This window comes from Quercus robur, chromosome 5, assembly GCF_932294415.1.
Source record: "Quercus robur chromosome 5, dhQueRobu3.1, whole genome shotgun sequence".
Classification (NCBI taxonomy): domain Eukaryota; kingdom Viridiplantae; phylum Streptophyta; class Magnoliopsida; order Fagales; family Fagaceae; genus Quercus; species Quercus robur.
In genome coordinates this window covers 6,804,243-6,827,263 of record NC_065538.1, presented here as the reverse complement: position 1 = coordinate 6,827,263, position 23,021 = coordinate 6,804,243, and the positions used below count along the sequence as shown (strand labels likewise).

Sequence of the window (23,021 nt, the reverse complement as noted above, 5' to 3'; positions counted from 1 at the left end):
TCCTGCGTTCTACGTTTTGTCTGTGGGTATCATAATTACTGTTTATGAACTTACAAAACTTATTCAAACACAAATTTCTAATAAAGTTTGGGTCCCATGATACTATTCGCACATTTAAAAACTATTTTGCTACAGTATTTTTAGCAATAAGTTTTCAGTTTTCAACAAATAAACGTTATCCAAATACATCCATACTTTGCCATTTATAGAAAAAAGAAAAGATTCTTTTTTTCATCTGGTATTGTCATTATTATTATTATACATTGTATATGTCAACGCATATTATTATTTAATTTATCGAAAATTTATTAATGTGTATTCTTTTATGTTTTCTAAAACTCCTATTATATTTTAATAGGTAATATTTAATTAATTTATTTAAAATATTAATTTAAAATGTTTAAAAATGTGGGTTTTTGTTAACTTGGTAGATCAAGTTTTTTATCATCAAATAAGGGGCTTGAATAGAGTCTCTTATCATTGAATAAAAGGCCTAGATACATCTAATCTACAAAAAAATATTTTGTATCAAATGATACCACGTCATTCATATCAAAATCCAATAAACGAGAGACATGCGTGCAAAAATAACTACCCACTAACACATGTTTTTCAATTGTTAGTGAATTAGTTATTTTTACTGACATGTCTCACACTTATTGAATTCTAATACTATTGACATAATATCATTTGATACCAAATACCTTCTCATAATCCACACACACACAAAAATGTATTTTGGAGTAATAATAAAAAGCAATCATTATGGAGTGATCACTATAAATTTCAAATCCTATTATATCTATAAAAAATTTGTTTGAAACTTTGAAGGATATTGATTGTGATTAATACAATTTAAAAGATAATTACACATGAGCGGATAAAATAATTTATATATCTTGGATTATATAAAATATATATTCGAGAAAAAAAAACCCCCTTTTTTTATTTTATATATATAATTTTTATTTTGAAAATCTAATATATAAGTGGATAAAGAAATTTAAAAATCAACAGGAGAATGACCCTATTTTTTAGACAATGTTATAGTAGGAGTTAGAGTTGTATTTTTACTGGATTGTCCTTTAGTTTTATCTCTGCTTAAATATAGGGATGTAGGAGTATTTTAAAACCATGAAAATGAGGAATACCAATCGGGGAAGTCCCTTAAATAATAGTATAGATGTTTATTATTTGGTGGTTTTAAAATATATTCTTCAAATTAACTTGGCCCCTCTTGAGATATATATAGAGGCTCAGTTAGTAGGGTTATGAATTAATTTGAAAAGTCATGACATCCTAAAATTACTAATTCAAATGAAGAGTTATAGCTCTTTATTGTATACAAGACTTATCATACGCGCTTTGTGTGTGCAATAATATATATATATATATATTTTTTTTTTTTTGGTTTAGTGTTATACTAATATTTATAAGTGATATATAAATAACTGTGGGGTCCAAAAGTTTATGGGTCCGGCCCACGCGTTTATGGGAAGCCCACCGGTCCTAAACTGAAGGGGGCCAGGGCCCAAGCTCGAAACTAGGAAACATAAAAAGTGGCCCGAAGACACAGCCGAGGACGGTTTCGTCCTCGGCAGGTCCAAAACCTCATGGATAAAAATGGAACACGAGTAAGCTAGAAAGATCAGAAAATATCCTGGGGAAGTTGTCTTTAATACCCTTCCCTGACATGACACTGCCCCTAACAGAGCCGGGATCTTAGGATTTATGGATCATCTCCAGCAATTTTGGGATTAGACTGATGGGACAGATCTCTGTCCTGGAAAGATCGACTCTACACGTGGACGAAGGACAACGAACGTAGGCTAGTATAAAAGAGAATGTTATGTGACAAAAAGAGGGGGATCTCCCATCTAGCTTCTGGAGAAAGACTTGATGAAAGAGAAGGCCTGGATAATATACGCCGGACACCACATAAAAACCCACCGACGGGTAACCGGGGACAACACCACCACTCCTTGGACATGATCCGAGGAGCCAAATCCTCCTAGATACAAGATTGAAGGGCCTGAATATCCAGCCCAAAGCTCTTTCTCATATTGGTTCACCTATAATCCGGCCCGAAATGTCGCCCTGTGATCCAACGCTGGCCTTTCAAGCCCACTCTCTACAAATATTATTGTGAGGGACTTTCCGTGTGCGAGCCCAACATCGTTGTTGGGCCGTTAAAGATTTTGTGCCCTTACAATTGGCGCCGTCTGTAGGAAGGCTTGCGCGTTGGCGTAGAAGGCGTTTGAGTCAACTCTCTAGCCAGCTGCGGTTTGTGGAATTTCCTCCATCTCCGGCGACATGCAGTCGTTGCTTCGACCCGAATTTTTGCTAGGGGTTACGCCCTGCAGTGTCAACAGCGCGGGCAGCTCTAGGGGCTTCCGGCTTCAGGCCAAACCCCCCCGCCATGGTCTAGGGGCTGATCTTCGACAATTTTGGACAGAACCAAGGCCTTGCATGGTCCTCGGACCCAAGCCTATGGGGAAACCAAGTACAAAAAAGAAATCTTACAAGTAATGGACAGAACCAAGGCCTTGCATGGTCCTCGGACCCAAGCCTATGGGGAAACCAAGTACAAAAAAGAAATCTTACAAGTAATGGACAGAACCAAGGCCTTGCATGGTCCTCGGACCCAAGCCTATGGGGAAACCAAGTACAAAAAAGAAATCTTACAAGTAATGGACAGAACCAAAGCCTTGCATGGTCCTCGGACCCAAGCCTATGGGGAAACCAAGTACAAAAAAGAAATCTTACAAGTAATGGACAGAACCAAGGCCTTGCATGATCCTCGGACCCAAGCCTATGGGGAAACCAAGTACAAAAAAAGAAATCTTACAAGTAATGGACAGAACCAAGGCCTTGCATGGTCCTCGGACTCAAGCCTATGGGGAAACCAAATACGCAAATGAAAAACCAGATATGCAAAAGCACGATCGGAGTACCCTACTTCCCGTTCGATAGATCGGATGGATTGTGAGGAGGTCATCATTCTTGGGCGACATTTGCGCGCTTATCACAAGAGTAGTCAACTGCTACCCCGGTCAGTTTTCTAAGTTTGATTTATTACAAATTATCGATATAATACCTGATAGTGCTGATAGATAAGAGTTGATTAGATTATGCTTCAAAGTAGCTTTGTTACAAATATTCTCAAAGCAACACATACATAGAGCACATTCGTTCACAAAGTTGTATTGCCCAGTAGATCAACGCTTAAAACATGTAAATCAATTTCCATTTTTATTACAACGAAGAAATAGTACAGTGTACAATGAAAAGCTGGAATCAGCCTACGTCAAAGCTTACTACGTAAGCAAGAAAAAGAAAAATACAAGAAAGCTGGAGAAAGCCGAGGAGGTATGTCGGAGGAAAGGTTGGCTACAGCTCCGAGACCTTATTCTTCCCCCGCGCTCTTACATGCCCATAACTCAGGCAGCCAAAGAAACCCAACTTGAGCCTGACACCGTTGAAGGAAGGTGCAGGGAGTGGGAAACTGAGGGGCTTTCTCTAAATATTCGCCTGCTGCTAAGCAGAGGCGCTGATGGCGGAGAACCTTTCTTCTGACATACCAAAGTGCTGGCATGAACAGAGCCTGCTTCGGATTTTGACTAAAAGAGGGAGAGACGCCGTTCCCCCTCGGTGGAGATGGAGTACTCTCCTGAACTTGTGCTTCCTGTGCCCATACCTTACTGTTATAAGCCTCATGAAGACACGGCGCTTCTGCGGCGGAGAAAGTTCTTTCTTCCCAACCCTCGCTTTCAACATGTTATGCCAAGAAAGGAGAACTCTGGATATGGGAAGCGTGATGTGAGAGAAAACTAAAAGGATGGGTGTATATATAAAGCAACCCTCTCTCCCTCCTATTTATTTGAAAAGACAAGATAGTGACAGTCAACTCACGCGGCGTCCCAAGGAGCACTACAGACAAAGTGGTCTTGGCTCAACTTCCAACGTCAATTGCAGCCAAGAGACTCAAGGAGCCTCGTAAAGGCGCGCCTCGATCCCTGGGGCGTCAGAGAAGTACTGCATGGCCAGAGGTTGCAGAAATATCTCTGAATCCGCGGGTTCATCGAATTCGCGGCCTAGGCCCGCTTTGCGTGAAGGCCCAGGGACACCCTGTTTGGCACCTCGGGAAATGCTCAATGAAAGGGAAAATCCGAACTCAAAGTCTTGGACAGAACTTAAGGCTTGCATGATCCTCGGACTCAAGCTAAAAGGGAAAACCAAGTACTGATGCAGACATTGGTCTCGGACAGAACCTAAGGCTTGCATGGTCCTCGGACTCAAGCTAAAAGGGAAAACCAAGTACTAATGCAGACATTGGTCTTGGACAGAACCTAAGGCTTGCATGATCCTCGGACTCAAGCTAAAAGGGAAAACCAAGTACTAATGCAGACATTGGTCTCGGACAGAACCTAAGGCTTGCATGGTCCTTGGACTCAAGCTAAAAGGGAAGACCAAGTACTGATGCAGACATTGGTTTCGGACAGAACCTAAGGCTTGCATGGTCCTCGGACTCAAGCTAAAAGGGAAAACCAAGTACCGATGAAGACACAAGTCTCGGACTCAGGCCTAAGGAGAAAAATCAAGTACATAAGATAAAACGCATAAGTCCTGAACAAAACCCAGGTTTTGCAAAGTCCTCGGACTCAGGCTGCTTGGGAAATCAACTGCCCGAATGAAGAAATTTCTCGGCTTAAATACTGGAAAAGGTTAAGGCCCGCGTATCATGGAGATGGCAGAACAACCTAATGATCGCCAACCTAAGGAGGCAATTCATCCGGTGGGTAACATGTCCTCGGATAACTACTTCTTACACCTTATCTAGCATTTAATGCCCATCACGGCTAATTTTAAGATAAGTCTCGTTCTTCACTGGTCGGATTGTTATGTTGAATAATAATTTTGTTAAAGTTATCGTGGCATCTTTTTATGAACGATTACTTTGGCCTTAGTTATTATTGATTCAAATGCTATACTATTATGCCGAGCAGCGCTTTCACATTTGTTAGAATATATAAACAAGACATACGAAATAGAGTAACAATAACTTTTATTAATATGAAAAATTGTTACAACGTACAAGGAAGGGCTTAAACAAGCCTATACAAAAAATGAACTGCTAAAACAGTAACAACATCCGTAATACAAATAAGTAAACCATCAGGTGTCTTCTGAACTCGCCTTCAAAGTCTCTCTGAAATCCATGCCTCAGTACTGCTCATATCAGGAGAAGAACCTTATACAAAAATAATGAAGGAGAAGGAAGAAGAATTGGAACACATGGAAGCACTTCAGCAAGCTCTTGTCACTGAAGAAAGCAAGGGAAAAAGAAGATGGAGGACATGAGTAGGAAGGAGGAGAAGAAGAGGGAAGCAATGAAAAGAAAGTAAAAGGAGCAAAAGAGGGAGAAGGGGAGCCATATTAGGTATGCTCATGAGAGAGCGGATGGAGATGACAAGGGAGGTTTTCGACTCAGTCACACCGGAAATGAGGTGTGATGAGTCCCTGCTTTGGATTTTGGCTAGAAGAATGGGGAGACAAATCTTGAGTCTCCGCCATCCTTGCCCTGACCGAGCCATCTCAAGTTTTGTTAGGACATGGCGTTTCTGGAAAAAGAAGGATTTGTTTATGGTGGATTACTATGAGAGAGGTATTATTGAATAGGGAGTAACCGGATGGAGGAAGTGGATTCTGAGAAGAACGTGAGGGATTCGGATATGAAAAAGTCACCCTCTGTCTTCTCTCTTTATATAGGGGACGAAGAAGAGGGTATGTAACGCACTCAGATCCCCAGGGAAATTCAGAGTATAACGCGCCGCTTCGTTCTCCCACACCATCAGTAACCGTTATATCTGGGAGGTCTCGTAAATGGGAAGATATTAAAGACACGCTGCAGATAATCACGCGGCATAATGGCAACGTACGCAAATCCAGGAAAAACGGCTTGTAGACCGGTACGTTCCTTGGGGAGGGGAAGAGTCGCCAGCGTTGATCAAGATTCGAAGAAAGTGAACGGCAATAAGGGCTTGACATCATCAAAATCCACTTGTCCTACCATGACGTTGGACAGCAGGATTTTGAGGGGCTAATGTGGGGTCCAAAAGTTTATGGGTCCGGCCCACGCGTTTATGGGAAGCCCACCGGTCCTAAACTGAAGGGGGCCAGGGCCCAAGCTCGAAACTAGGAAACATAAAAAGTGGCCCGAAGACACAGCCGAGGACGGTTTCGTCCTCGGCAGGTCCAAAACCTCATGGATAAAAATGGAACACGAGTAAGCTAGAAAGATCAGAAAATATCCTGGGGAAGTTGTCTTTAATACCCTTCCCTGACATGACACTGCCCCTAACAGAGCCGGGATCTTAGGCTTTATGGATCATCTCCAGCAATTTTGGGATTAGACTGATGGGACAGATCTCTGTCCTGGAAAGATCGACCCTACACGTGGACGAAGGACAACGAACGTAGGCTAGTATAAAAGAGAATGTTATGTGACAAAAAGAGGGGGATCTCCCATCTAGCTTCTGGAGAAAGACTTGATGAAAGAGAAGGCCTGGATAATATACGCCGGACACCACATAAAAACCCACCGACGGGTAACCGGGGACAACACCACCACTCCTTGGACATGATCCGAGGAGCCAAATCCTCCTAGATACAAGATTGAAGGGCCTGAATATCCAGCCCAAAGCTCTTTCTCATATTGGTTCACCTATAATCCGGCCCGAAATGTCGCCCTGTGATCCAACGCTGGCCTTTCAAGCCCACTCTCTACAAATATTATTGTGAGGGACTTTCCGTGTGCGAGCCCAACATCGTTGTTGGGCCGTTAAAGATTTTGTGCCCTTACAATAACCATGTGTATTTTTTTTTTTTTTTTTTTGGTAAAGAAAGAGGTAAGGTAATATGGAATAATATTTAAAAATGAGATAGAGAATTGTAAGAATTTGAAACCCAATGGGAAATTTGAATTTATTGATTAGGATAAAAATTGGGATAAATAAAAAAATTTAAGATTTAAACAAAAGAAAGATGATATATGTTAGTGTGGATGGATGGGGGATTTATGATAACTGTATAGAATTTGGATAATAAAAATTGTGGAATGTTTTAAAGAATTAAAAAAAAAAAAAAAAAAACCATTGAAATTTCAGGATAAGAATGAATAGTTTTTACGTGAGGTAGTGGGTTTTTTTTTTTAAGAAGTAATTTTGTATTTTGTTTTTTATAAAGATAATTGAAGTATTTGAATACAAATAGATAACAAATACATATAGGAATCAGACATTTAAATACAAATGGATGGCAAGAATAACGGTTTTTTTTTTTTTTTTTCCCCTTTTGTATGTGAGATAGTATTACTCTTTTAACATTTTATGGAAGAAGTAATTTTGTATATTTTTTTTTTTATAAAGTGAATTGAAGTATTTGAATTCAAATAGATAATAAATACAGATAAGAATCATATATCTAAATACAAATATGTGGTGAGAATAAATGTTTTTTTTTTTCCTTTTGTACATGAGATAGTATTACTATTTTAACATTTTTTACTTTTTTGTAACAAAAAAAATTAAATTAAAGGTTATGTTATTTCAAAATTTGTATGAGAATATTTTGATACGCCAAAAATTGAAGACAATGAAACAGGAAAATCATCTTATTAATAGTATAGATAAATCAGAAAGTTGGAATTGCATTTTCATAATAGATGTAACTGTGTAAGCTTTCATTTGATTGGTAACATGTATTTAAAGTTTAAAACTGCCCTTTTTTAGTTCATTAAAAAAAAAACCTGCCCTTTTTAAAAATATAACTTTTCAAAATCTTTTTTTAAATTATAGATCTTTTTAAAGTAATTTTTTTTAATCTGAAAAAATAAATTGTTTTAAATGACCACTAAGTTGCGTTGTTTTATTTGGTGTCCTTTTCCCCTTTTTTGTTTTTATTATTATTATTATTATTATTATTATGTCTTTATGTTGGTTCGCAACTTGACTCTTTTTTGGATTTGGACTAGAATTTATGTCATGAAGCACAAACATAAACACACAATTAAGAGTGCATGCATTTGGACAAAAAAGGGCGCCAGTCTTAAGTCTTAAGTCTTAACACTAAAAGGATGATATCAAAGAAATCAAAGGAATTGACAATCAAATCAATGTCGTCAATGAGAAGAAAATATAACAAGACAAAGATTTGAAACCCCACCAAAATTCTCATAATTCAAAACTGATATGTGAACTCTCTATCGCTGTCGGCAACTCAGAAATTGACATCAAACAGAACAGGCAGACAGACAAAAGTCCAAACACGTTCAACCCATTAACCTCTGCTTGGTTGGAGTGATTTTAGGGAGAATGGAAAATGAACGAGAGAAAAAATTATGTTTTTGTTGTTTGGTTAAGGGTGAAAAAGAGGAAAGATTTTACCGGGATTCACAAGTTTTCTCTCCCCCCCCCTTTAAAACACAATCTCTCCAAATTGGAGAGAAAATAAAGAGTGAAAAGTGGGAAAAAAAAAATTTTGGACAAAATTGCCCACATTTTTTTTTTTTTTGGCTACCTCAACCTAGGCGTAAATGTGGCTTACCTACTTACCCAAAAAAAATTGCCCGCATTTTTCTAAGTTGGTTGTTTGCCTTTTCTTTTTCTTCTTTTTATTTTTATTTTTAATTGAGCATTATTTTTAATAAGAACATATGAGTAAATTTATACAAACTCCATTTTCTATCCTTCCATTTCTCTTTTCAACCAAACAAAAAAAATTTCATCCCTCTACTTTTCCACCTTTCCAACCAAACACAAATGAGGGAAATTAAAATCTTTTCTATCCTCCAACTTTTCCATCCTCTCTCCATTTTCTATCCTCCCACTTTTCCATCCTCCCAACCAAACGGACCCGTAAGGTCTTTTTAGTGCAGCTAACCCATTATGATTAGTTATTCAATTGTCCATGAGTTCCAGTTAGCTCAACTGGTAAAGTATTTGATGAGTGAATACGAGATCTGAGGTTCTATCCTCGCCTACACCAACAACCGATTGGTGTTTTGATTTGATGATAAAGAGCATTATCAGGAGCGGACGCTATAGATTGAAACATTCTAAAAAAATAATAATAATAAAGTTATTCAATTGTCCTTAATTATTTGTCTATTTTTATTTTTATGTTATTCGGAGTTGGAGAAGCCTCAACTCTTAAGAAATAGAAGAAGAAGAAAAATAATAATAATAATTACTCTTAAGGGTCCGTTTGGATACAACTTATTTTTGCTGAAACTAAAAACTGAAAACGCAGTAGCAAAATAAATTTTAAATGTGTGAATAGTACCGTGGGACCCATTTTTAATATTTTTTAACTGGTTAACAATGCTCAACAGTGCATGAACAGTGCTTTTGTCCCCTAAAGCAGAAACGCGTGCTGGAAAAAAAAAACGCAAAACATGCATTTCAACCGGATCCAAACACTCACTAAGTAAGTTTCCTTTATTCTCTCTCCAAAAAAGAAAAAGAAAAAAAAGAAGTAATTAAGTTTCCTTTATTCTACTATTTGAACTATTTTCCACAAATGCTAGGGCGAAAATAGCCAAATATCACGTTTTGACAAAATTTGTGGCAAACTAGCACTGTTTCGGAAATATTTAGCAATCTACCACTTTTTTAGCACTCGAGTTTCACAAAATTGAGTTCTAAATAGTACTCGAGTTCCTAGGTGAGTCACAAGCGTGGCACTGCTGACCTGGAATTTGTGTAATTAAAAAAGTAATATGGAACTCGATATTACGGAAATCAAGTACTTCTTTATAGTACTCGAGCTTAACAAAGTTGAGTATTTTTGTTTTTTCCTTTTTCTACTTTTTGTTTAGTACAAAACTTTTACTTATTTCATCTTCAACTACTTGTGATCGTTGTGTCCACCAAACTAAGTACAGTGTCTAGACTTGAAAAAGTTCATGTGCAAATGACTGGAGTTGCAGTTAGCTAAGCACAAAGTAACTGGAGTTGCTTGCTCACTCACTCACACAATTCTTCAAGACTGCACTTAGTCCTCACTTTCTCTAGGACTTCACTTCTTGCTCACTGGCCGAATGGCCGAATGGCCTCTCCTTTTATTTCTTCATCTTTTCCTTCTTTTCTTCCTTTCACATTCTTGACATCAAATCACAATAAATGCAACTCACTTGCCTTGACTTTGCTTTAACCACTTTCTTTTTCCTTCAGCTCTCCCTTAGGCCGAAGAGCCTTAATGCATCAGCCCATTTCTTTTCTTCTTTTTCTCCTTAGCATGTCCAACACACCTAAGTCACTGCCCAAGAAGAACATAGGCTGACTTTTGTGGCTTGTCCAACCACCTCTTTAATGAGGTGTTTTATCAAGTGTGGGCAGGACCCACGGTGCTATAATGCACCCAACATAGTGGACACAACGATAACAAGCAGTTGAAGATGAAATAAGTAAAAGTTTTGTATGAAACAAAAAGTAGAAAAAAAGAAAAAGAAAAACAAGGTACTCGACTTTGTTAAGCTCTAGTATTATAAAGAAGTACTCGATTTCCACAATATCGAGTCCCATATTGTTTTTTTTAATCCATCAAATTCCAGGTCAACAGTGCCACGCTTGTGACTCACCTAGAAACTCGAGTTCACTGAACTCAAGTACTATTTAGAACTCGATTTTGTGAAACTCGAGTACTAAAACAGTGGTAGATTGTTAAATATTTCTGAAACAGTACTAGTTTGCCACAAATTTTATCAAAATGTGGTATTTGGCTATTTTCACCCAAATGCTAGGGTTAAGATTCTTAAGAATGCGTTAAAAAAAAGAGTAAGCTTCCTATATAAAAGAGCAATATCCAAACTCATGCAATAGTTCCTATTAATTGAAAGATATAATTATTTGAATCTAAAAAAAAATTAAAAATTAAAAATGCATAAAAATGAAATTTAAGAAAACGATAATTGGATGAGATCGATGAAAAGGTCAAACTAGTTAAGAAGGTAACGATTGAAGGAAATGAAATGTTAAACAAAATGAAATTTGATAAATAAATAAATAAAAGATCTGAAATAATGTTGATGACATGGTGCAATAAAAGTTTTGTAAAATTTATAACAATGCTTCTATTATTATATCTAGTATAAATAATATGATTAAGAAGATTCGAGATAAAAATTTATACATTTTTATATGTAGGAATTCGAGTGAATAGCATTTTGTTGATTCAAGATCAGTGCACAGGAATGAATTAATGTGGCATGTCCAACGGACTTCTATGATATCATTGTTGGGAACGTTTTGCAACAAGGACCAAAAATGTAGGAACGGCCCAAATCTCCCCTTAATTCTTTATAAGTGATTATTTGTTAAAAGTCAAGTCCAAAATTCTAGATATATGATGAACAAAGTCTAATTGGTTTTACTAATATAGCATAAATTTTGTCGAATGGTATAACTACCTTTGTGGATATCATTATCCTACTATTAAAGACTTATTCAAAAAAAAAAAAAAATTAAAAGAAGTCTAATTGTAGATGCAATTTTTTATTTTTTATTTTTAAATCCAAGTGCTCCTAGAATGGCCAAAATGGCCACATACCACTATTTGGCAAAATATGTAGTGTTTTACCACTATTTGAGAAACATTTTGCAATCTACCACTCTTTTCGAACTCGAGTTTTACAAACTTGAGTTTGGCATGTTACTTGAGTTTCTGGAACTCGAGTTCTATAAAAAATGGCACCTAGAACTCGAGTTTCATAAACTCGAGTTCCTTTTTTTTTTTTGAAGGTAAATAATGTGTAGCCGTGTGAGTGCTGTGGGGAATCATGTTTTTCTTACATGGTACTCGAGTTTTTGAAACCCGAGTTCCATTTTAAACTAGAATTTCACAAAATCGAGATCTAAAAAAATAGTAGATTGCTAAATATTTATCAAACAATAGTAAAACGTACACTTCCTTTTTTTTTTTTTTTTTTTGAAGGTAAATAATGTGTAGCCGTGTGAGTGCTGTGGGGAATCATATTTTTCTTACATGGTACTCGAGTTTTTGAAACTTGAGTTCCATTTTAAACTAGAATTTCACAAAATCGAGATCTAAAAAAGTATTAGATTGCTAAATATTTATCAAACAATAGTAAAACACTACATATTTTTCCAAATAGTGGTATTTGGCCATTTTGGCCCTCCCAGAATAATAGGGTAAAAATGAACAAAGTTGTTGCAAATGTACAAATAGTTTTATTTTTATTTTTATTTTTTTTAGTCCAAGTGCTGCCACAATTCTTGAAAGAAAAAAGTTGAATAAAAAAATAATATAATATCTAATTTTGCACCGTCCCACAAATTTGAAGTCCTATAATTAAAAGACTTGTTTTTATTCTACTAGGGCCGGTTTCAAAATTTTAATAAATTTGATTCTCAAAAAAAAATTTTAATAAATTTTAAAAGCTTAAATTGTCTCACATAATAACAAGTGACATAGCTAATTTAGTATACGTTCAGGATTTGGCATAGCCAATTTTGTAAAAATCATTGCCATATCACTAAAATACTTTTCTTTTTTTTTTAATTTACTTCTCTAGAAGGAATTTCATTTTCTAATAATTAAAAGACTTCTTCAAAAGTTTTACTTCTCTAAAAAAAATGCAAACAAGTTCAGGCACCACCACAATTCTTACAAAAAAATAATGTTGAAGAATTAACACATGCAAAAAAAAAAATCAAGTGTTGTTATATCTTACTAATATAATTTTATCATGAATTTTAGCTAATCCTATGACTTAAGGAGTAGTTTTACAGGATTTGACAAAAATAATAAATTAAAATAAAATGTAATTTTTTTTCATATACCACTACAATTGACAAATTCGGTTACATACTAGTGTATTTGTTATAGAAAGATACATGGATGTATGATATTACAATTGTCAGACTCTGTTTACTCTCATGCTGTGGCCTTTGGCATTTATTTTTTTTATTTTTTTATTTTATAGAAAATGAACAGGAACACGTATTTCTGTTTGGACTTTAGCAGTATTTTTGTGTGTTAGGTTTGGCATAATAGAGAAAGCAGTAATGGAATTGGTCATAGTTAGCATGTGAGACAGTGGCGGAGCCAGAAATTTATTCAAGAGGGCAAGGTAAACACAATAAAATTCTTAAGTATTAACAAAAATAATGATTGAAAACATTCTTTATTTGACAAATTAACCATAGCTTAATAAAGATGTGTCATCTTTCATGGTATTAAAATCATTTATAATTGATTTTGAACTAAATTCTTTAGAAATCACTTATTCAAAAACTCATTGTCCGTCTTGTTACGAAGCTTACAAGTCTAAAAACAATAATTTAATTTAATTATCCAAGCCACTACTATTAATTAAACAAATAATTTTAATTTAAGTGTTAACTAGGCTGAAGTACGAAACAATCTGTGGTTGCTTTAGGTTTTTCATTATTTAATTTTTGGTTTGAATTAGATTGTTGCTTGTAAGTGTTGTTGTGTTGTGCAATGAAGTGTCATCGGTGGTGGTGTCTTGCCTTTTCAAACTTAAAAGTACAAATATTTTTGTTTGGTGAGTAAGTTTGAGAATTGTTGTTTGGAACTTTTTGGAATTTTTTGAAATACGTGTGGGTGAAAAAGTATATGAAAATGTGTGTAATGTTATTTGAAATGTGAAAATTTGAGTTTGAGTAGGATGACCAAACAGGCATTGTAGTGTGTTATGTCCAAAAAAGTGAAAAAACTACTTTACTCTCAGTCTTCTTCTTAGTCTAAAAACAATACAGTTAAAGATGACAACAGAACATAGATAGAGAGAGTGAGAAACTCATACCAGACCAATGATTGCATACTAGTGTTTTTTTTATACCACTCCAATTGACAAATTCGGTTACATACTAGTGTATTTGTTATAGAAAGATATATGGATGTATGATATTACAATTGTCAGACTGTGTTTACTCTCATGCTGGGGCCTTTGGCATTTTTTTTTTTCATAGAAAATGAACAGGAACACGTATTTCTGTTTGGACTTCAGCAGTATTTTTGTGTGTTAGGTTTGGCATAATAGAGAAAGCAGTAATGGAATTGGTCATAATTGGGATGTGAGATATGTCACAACGGAGAAGTAATGTTGCTTCTAGGATTTATTAGATACGTTAAGCGGAGCCTAAAGGCAGAGAGATTAGGCTATGGAATGGCTCTTTGTTGGCAGCAGATAGGTAACTGTTAAAAGCAACGGAGAGGTGATGGTTTTGTATAGCTAATTTTAACTATTATTGGGTGTGCAGCTTATAATATACTTTTAGAGGCATTGCAATTATAGCTAGGCCATGCACTTTTGATGAAGCCTCTAATAAACCATTGTCTGTCTGATCAATTAAGTTAAGACTAGTTATGGCACATAGAGTGGTTCTGTGCTAGTGGATACCATGAATATTAAGAAGAATAAACTTGAGAATATATTTATTTAGTTGATCTATTGGTCTGACTCAACTAAATTGATAATTGAGTTCAGGATAATGATGCTAGGTTGCAACTTGTTCATGGGTTGATTTCTTCATATGTAACTCCTTACATAAATAACACAAGTTGCTGAGCATGCAATGTATGTTGTTTATTATTCTTAACATAATTGCATTAACAATATAGTTTTGGAAGCAAAGTGAAGACTAGCATTTCTTGAGAGCTAATTGTTTGACTAGGTCGTGTAGAGATTGCTCTCGCCTTTTGTTGTCAACCCACCTCGCTTTGAGTCGGATTTGCTCAGTACTTTGCTTCAAACTCATGGTAAAGGAAGGATGCATACGGCTGGCAAAAAAATGCTTCTATCTCATCGGCCTTTTTCATTACTGCAGAACTGCCAGATGACAAAATTCAAGGAGTGAGCAATCTGTTTTTAGTATCACTAATGGATATAGCTTTAGCCCATATCATAATCTGGCAAGAACCGCTACTTTGGAGACCAATTATTTTACATCCATGTTTTTTCAAAAACTTTGATATTGTCGAATGTGATTGTTTACTTACTACTTTTTCTCCATCACTTACAATTTGAAGGAATTTTTTCAATCCATTACATGGCAATTAATAAGACTATCTACGTGTATTAAATCACATGATTTATTAATTATTTAAACATATCACATTACTATTAAGTAGGTCAATGACTTGATTATGTGTATTATAACTAGAGGATGGCTACACGCAATGTCATTCGAGACATCAATAGAAGATTGGTATCTAGAGGATGGCATATGTGAAAACGTTGCTACCAATAGTGGCGATTGGTGTGACCTAAGGATGGCAACAACAAAGACCATAGGAGAATGACACCTCTGGCTGAAAAACATTGGCAAAAGAAAGCATCATAGTGATTGGAATATGTCACATAAGATAGTGTTGTGGTGAGGTGCACGAACAAGTTAGCAATCTTTTAGGAACCAGACAAAAACCTAACTCTAATACTATATTAAATCCAAGAATATGTTACATAATTGAATGAACAACATGATAACCTATCAAAGTATAGAACAATAGTACAATGGGAAGTACAATGAGCCCAACTACGGGCTTCAGCTTGATGTTGAAATAGTAAAAGTGAGTTCAACCACAGACTTTTCTTCAATCCAAATGAACTATGTTAGGGGAAGTCCTTATATCTCTTTAATTTTTTAGGTAGCTAAGAAATGGCTTTTGTGGAACAGGTATCCTCTTGACAATCCAACCAACTAGCCAAGACACTATTGCCATTCCAATACATGCAGCCCATTGCCACCAATTTAAACTTTCTGTATCTTCAATCCACTTCAAATATTCTACCATGACCACCTGAAGGACTATGGTTATGGCAATGATACTCAAAAACAACTTGTTGCTATGGATCCCTTTGCAGATGTTCTCCTCCATGAGCTTTCTTCCATTAAGTTGATTGAAGACTTGGCAAAGGACGAAAGTATTGAAGATCAAGGTATCCCTCACCTTCTTACACACATTGAATATTAATCGTCCTTTGAATTTTAAGGTTAGGATGACCACAATCTGATATAAAGCTTAGGCTAAGAGGTTTCTCCACATATTGTTGGTAATAAGTGGTTTCTCCACAAAATTTATTAATTTGTATTCTCTTATGTTTTCTAAAACTCCTATTATATTTTAATCGGTAATATTTAACTTATTTAATTAAAATATTGATTTAAAATGTTTTAAAATGTGGGTTTTTGTTAACTTGGTAGATTAGGTTTTTTATCATCAAATAAGAGGTTTCAATAAAGTCTCTTATCATTGAATAAAAGGTCTAGATACATCTAATCTACACACACAAAAATGTATTTTGGAGTACTAATAAAAAACACTTATTATGGAGTGATCACTATAAATTTCAAATCCTATTATATCTATAAAAAATTGTTTGAAGGATATTGATTGTGATTAATACAATTTAAAAGATAATTACACATGACTGGATAAAATAATTTATATCTTGGATTATATAAAATATATATTCAAGAAAATAATATATATATATATATATATATATATATATATAAAAGCCTCTGAGCACACGCTCGCGCATGTGTTCAAAGGCTCTTCTATTTTATTTATTTTTATTTTTTTGTAAAAGTTAATAATTTACACCTAAGATAATTTACAAATTTTTAATTTATTTTTCAAACAAATAAAAAGGATAAACTATAGAGATAAGCAGTAAATATAATTTCTTTTTTGAACGTATAGGGAAAAAAAATCCTAAATTTTTGTAATTCTCTTTTTGATTCAAAATGAAATTTTTTATTTAACATTTATGACCTTATTTCTAAATGAAGTTACCATTTATTAATGAGGGTATTTTTGAACCATATAAAAGAAAACAATAGTTTGATGAGATCGATGAAAAGGTCAAACTAGTTAAGAAGGTCATGATTAAAGGAGATGAAATATTAAACAAAATGAAATTTGATAAATAAATAAATAAAAGATCTAAAATAATGTTGATGAAATGGTGCAATAAAAGTTTTGTAAAATTTATAACAATGTTTCTATTATTATATCTAGTATAAATATTATGATAAAGAAGAATCAAGATCAAAATTTATACATTTTTGTATGTAGGCATTTGAGTGAATAGCATTTTGTTGGTTGTCTACGTGTAGATGAAGTTGAGGATTAGGTTAGTGAAGATCAGTGCAAAGTAATGAAGAATGTGGCATGTCCGACGGACTTCTATGATATCATTGTTGGGAATGTTCTTCAAAAAGGGTCAAAAATGTAAGAATGGCCCAAATCTTCCCTTAATTCTTTACAAGTGATTATTTGTTAAAAGTCAAGTCCAAAATTCTAGATGTATGATGAACAAAGTCGAATTGGTATCACTAATATAGGATAAATTTTGTCGAGTGGTATAACTACCTTTGTGGCTATCATTATCCCACTATTAAAGACTTATTGAAAAAAAAAATTAAAAATTTAAAAGAATTCTAATACAGACACAATTATTTATTTATTTTTTTAAAATCTAATTGCTTCTATAATGGCCAAAATGGCCACATACCATTATTGGACAAAATATGTAGTGTTTTACCACTTTGGAACTCGGGTACAAACTTGAGTTTGGCACGTTACTCAAGTTTCTAGAACTTGAGTTCTATAAAAAAAAAATGGCACTTGGTACTCGAGTTAATTTCATAAACTTGAGTTCCTTGTACATAAAGCTCCACAAACTTAAAATTTCATGTTTACACAGTTTTATTAGCATGCAAACCAACATTGACTGACTTTGTGATGTTATCTCTCTATCCCATGTCCAGCACCATTGCCAGCTTTATTTAATAATTTCCCTTTCCGACACCTTAGACAAAAGAGTGCAAACCAACATTGACTAACTTTGTGATGTCATCCCTCTGCTCCATGTCCAGCACCACTACCAACTTTATTTGAATAAGGATTTTACTAATACGTGCCCTAAAGGTATACAATAGTATACTATTTTTAGAAAATTTTTTATCGAGAATTGAAAAAGTTTTGACAACTTTTTCAATTTTCGATAAAATTTTTCTAAAAACGGATTTGTTAATATATGCTCTAAGGGCATACATTAACCAGACTCTTTGAATAATTTCCCTTTCCAATACAAAAGAGTTAGAAAGACAAGCAAAGTACTGATGTAATGTGTGATAAGAGTTTTTTTTTTTTTTTTTTTTTTTTTTTTTTTTTTTTTTTTTTTTTTTTTTTTTTTTTTTTTTTTTTACGGTAAATAATGTGTGGCCATGTGAGTACTGTGGGGAATCGTGTTTTTCTTATATGTACTCGAGTTTTTGAAACTTGAGTTCCATTTTAAACTTGAGTTTCATAAAATTGAGTTCTAAAAAAAAGGTAAATTACTAAATATATCTCAAATAATAGTAAAACACTACATATTTTTTCAAATAGTAGTATTTGACCATTTTGACCCTCCCAAAATAATAGGGGAAAAATGAAGAAAGTTGTTGCAAATGTGCAAGTGATGCGACAACAGTTTTTTTTAAGGCCAAGTGCTGCCACAATTCTTGAAAGAAAAAAAAGTTGAATAAAAAAAATATATAATATCTAATTTTGCACTGTCCCACAAATTTGAAGTCCTATAATTAAAAGGCTTGTTTTTATTCTACTAGGGCCGGTCTCAAATTTTCAATAAATTTTAAAAGCTTAAATTGTCTCACATAATAACAAGTGAAATAGCTAATTTAGTATACGTTCAGGATTTGGCATAGCCAATTTTGTAAAAATCATTGCCATATCACTAAAATACTTTTTTTTATAATTTACTTCTCTAGAAGGAATTTCATTATCTAATAATTAAAACACTTCTTAAAAAATTTTACTTCTCTAAAAAAAAATGCAAACAAGTTCAGGCACCACTACAATTCTTACAAAAAAATAATGTTGAAGAATTAACACACACACACAAAATCAAGTTTTGTTTATCTTACTAATATAATTTTATCATGAACATATTTTGACAAAAATAATAAATTAAAATAAAATATAAAATTAACGATAGCACCACTACAATTGACAAATTCGGTTACATACTAGTGTATTTGTTATAGAAAGATACATGGATGTATGATATTACAATTGTCAGACTGTTTACTCTCACGCTGTGGTCTTTGGCATTTTTTTTTTTTTTTAAGAAAATGTACAGGACCACGTATTTCTGTTTGGACTTTAGCAGTATTTTTGTGTGTTAGGTTTGGCATTAGGGATGGCAATGGGGCGGGGCGGGGCCGAAGGATGGGATCTTCGCCCCCGCCCCGCATGGATTTTTCTTGCCCCATCCCCGCCCCGCCCCGCATGACGAGGAAAATTTCTTGCCCCATCCCCGCCCCTTAAGGCCCCACGAAGACCCGCGAAGCCCCGCCCTACACTGTAAAACTCTATTTCTTGTTAATTTTCCCTACAACTATTATCATTTTTTCAAATAAAATGACATGTTTCAATGATAAAAATATACTTGAAATTATAAATAAATTTATTCTATCGAATCAAACTAATTTTTAGCAAATACTAAATAATATTATCTAAATATTTAACAAGATAATATCACAACAAAAATCTCATAGTATGACACAATAAAATAATCCAAACTCCTAATACATAACAAAATAAAAATTGCCTAGTTCTTCAAAAAGAATCTCCACTTAAATAAAATAAGATGATGATATTTTTGTTTAAATAGTAGGGTTTTAGGGTATGAAAAAATTACCTTTTATCCCTTATTAATGCAGGGCGGGGCGGGGTGGGTCTAAAAAATGTAAACCCATCCCCGCCCCGCCCCGTGGTGCGGGTCTAAAATCTTACCCCATCCCCGCCCCACCACCTTTGCGGGGTGGGGAAAACCCGCATGGGGGCGAAGCGGGGAGGGGCGGGTCAAGCAGGGCGGGGCAAAATTGCCATCCCTATTTGGCATAATAGAGAAAGCAGTAATGGAATTGGTCATAGTTAGCATGTGAGATACGTCACAACGGAGAAGTAATGATGCTAGGTAGCAACATGTTCATGGTTTATTATTCTTAACATAATTACATTCACAATATAGTTTTGGAAGCAAAGGGAACACTAGCATTTCTTGAGAGCTAATTGTTTGACTAGGTCGTATAGAGATTGCTCTCGCCTTTTGTTGTCAACCCACCTCGCTTTGAGTCGGATTTGCTCAGTACTTTGCTTCAAACTCATGGTAAATGAAGGATGCATACGGCTGGCAAAAAAATGCTTCTATCTCATTGGCCTTTTCATAACTGCAGAACTGCCAGATGACAAAATTCAAGGAGTGAGCAATCTGTTTTTAGTATCACTAATGGATATAGCTTTAGCCCATATCATAATCTGGCATGGCTTTATATTAAGTAAATCAGGTGCATGATCTTCTATAAATGAGTACATATATTCACATGAATATTGTTTTGGCGATAATTAATCAATTTCATCATTCAATTGGGCACTAATGTCAAAATGCAACACTTGTGATTATTGCAAAATCACTATCAAGAGATGACTGACTTTTTTCACATAATTGAGAAATTTGAGGGAGATTCTGTTGTCTATGCTGAATTTATTAATAATAATACAACCGAACTTGTAAAGTTAGTTTCTTAAGTAAGGAAATTACCCTTGAGTAGTGAACTAGTTCAAACCCCAATCCACTCTAAATTTTTGAGCCCATGTGGTATCAATATATATTCTTAGTCCATTGAATAATTGAAGACTATAATGGCATTGTTAACATATATGATAAGAAATAAACATAAATTACATAATAGCCTTGACAATTATAAAGTGCCAAACCTGCTTAATGGATAAGAGAGCCATTAAAGCTTTATAAAACAAATGACATTAACTAAGAAATGCCAAGCATTAGTTTGGTATATATTTTCCAAGAAATGAGAAGGTTTTACCATAAAAAAACAGAATCAATATTTGGTGCTCCATATAAAAATAACCCAACTATAAGTCAAGAACATGAACCATCCCTCCTGAAATGTGCCATACCAAGATAACCCTGCAACATTCGAGTGACAGAAGATCCCTTTTTGTAGCTGATAGAATCAAATAATTCCCCTATTGAACAAGCACGGGGTTCCTCGACCTGCAAATATGCCAAATATCATGTGATGGACAGAGTTGAATTACACGTCAAAGTTATGTTTTATATAGAAATTTCCTCACAATTTTTTCTCAATTGAATTCATAATTGAGACGGGCTTATAATATAGTAAAATTAGTGCTTCAATATTTGGAGTTGGATTATTGGATATTTCCCTGCACTGTCACCTCCCTCCTACTAGGTAGTGGTCCATGCACTCTGACAACAGATGCATATGCATGTGAACACACAAACACGCACACACTAAGTTGACTGTGTCAATACATTTACTTTGATGATGTTCATTGCGGCTCTTGAAAATCCAGTAAAACATGCCATTTTAGGAAGTAGTTTGCAAATTAAAAAGATTGTTGATTTTATCACTACATTCACTTCCTTACCTCAATAATATAACATGCTTAAATGATGTACTATTTGCAACTTTTAACAGAAGCATTCACTTCCTTACCTCAATAGGATGCAATTGTTCCAGTGCATCCATACGCAGGCCATCATTTGTTTTTAGAAGAAATAGAGTCCATATATTCCACTAAGGAAACATGCTGTTGCCTGTCAGTGGCCATATAACTTACCTGGAAATTTAAGATCAAATACAGATTCAAACAAGAAAATGAATGTATTGCAATAGCCAGCAAGTGGAAGCAGTTATGTGAGATGACTCAATTTTACCCATGTTGCAAATCCCTCATTAAGCCATAAATGACTCCACCATTCCATTGTTACCAGACTGCCAAGCCATAGATGGGCTAATTCATGTGATACAGCAATTGTGAGCTGACAAAACCAGAATATGATTTAAAGAATTATTCAACTATTTAAGAAAGAAGAATGCTCAATAGAGCCTCACAAATATACTCTACACAAAAATAAAAATATTTAAAAAAATAAAAAAAAGAAGAAGAAAACTCTCCCAATGGTAACTATGCACCCCAGACCCCTCTCTCTCAACGGACGGATCGTTGACTGATTATTGATCGACTGGCATTGACTGGTTGCTTTTTTTCCCCTCAAATGACCTACTTTATTCAGATTTAGTGCTCTTCTAGTAGGGGAGAGAATCTAAACCCTTAAATGAGTCCCCATAAAGACTAAAACAAAGTAACGTGTTCATCTTGGCTGTGAGTCCCAAAAATTGTTCAGTTTTGTCTTTTGTGTCCCAATTTGACCCTTACTATTCTGTATTTGATTGTAAACTTGCATCATATTGCACAAATTTGTTTCCAAACCTATTCAACTGCAGCAACTGCTAAAGAACTATATAATGTGGTAAAAACCTTCTGGCCTTAGTGACTAAGACTTCTTACCAATTATTGAAGCATCAAGCTACTAAATTGCAGCTTGCGGCAAAATAGAGAAATCCATCTTAAATGAGAATTCATTTGAGTATGGTCTTTGAGGTTTTTGTCTATTTTGATTTCGTACAGGCTATAAGAATTAAGAAATAAATCAAATAATACTTAGTCGTTAAGATGAACTAAGATCTGCGTATGATAGTCAATACCAATGTTAAATATGGATAATAAAGCCTTTATGTTTTACTCTTTAGATGCTTTCTATTGTCCGCTTCAGCAACCAGATAAAAGAGTTGAAAAAGGCTTACTACAACCATGATAGACAAGGTGGGTTAATTTCTAAGGGTTAAATTCAAATTTCCTGGGGTGGAGCTTAGCTTAAATCAGATTATAGAATCTGAATGACAAATAATGAACTAACACTTGTGTCAAAGTTTGATTTCTGTATTCAACTCCTAAATTCCATGCCGCCTCCAAATAAGCCTCCACAATTGCCAAACTCACCTACTTTTAGATCCTGTCAATCAGATTCACAATGGTTCTAAATACCAACGCAATAAATTCAGTTCCCT

At 34.6% G+C, this 23,021-nt stretch overlaps 2 protein-coding genes across 2 annotated transcripts in view; one reads left to right on the top strand and one right to left on the bottom strand.

Moving 5' to 3' along the window:
- LOC126724965 (uncharacterized) overlaps positions 1-23,021 on the top strand; it is a 69,774-nt gene that overhangs the window by 21,900 nt on the left and 24,853 nt on the right. The gene's annotated exons all lie outside the window — the stretch shown is intronic.
- The window catches only part of LOC126724966 (aminopeptidase M1-C-like), a 34,824-nt gene continuing 32,689 nt past the window's right edge, over positions 20,887-23,021 (bottom strand). Inside the window, exons 4-6 of the mRNA XM_050429422.1 lie at positions 21,827-21,931; positions 21,606-21,729; positions 20,887-21,139 (exon numbers count right to left, since the gene is read on the bottom strand). Of these exons, the coding sequence (XP_050285379.1) occupies positions 21,649-21,729; positions 21,827-21,931 (186 nt within the window). The 3' untranslated portion in view covers positions 20,887-21,139; positions 21,606-21,648. The remainder of the gene's footprint in view (positions 21,140-21,605; positions 21,730-21,826; positions 21,932-23,021) is intronic.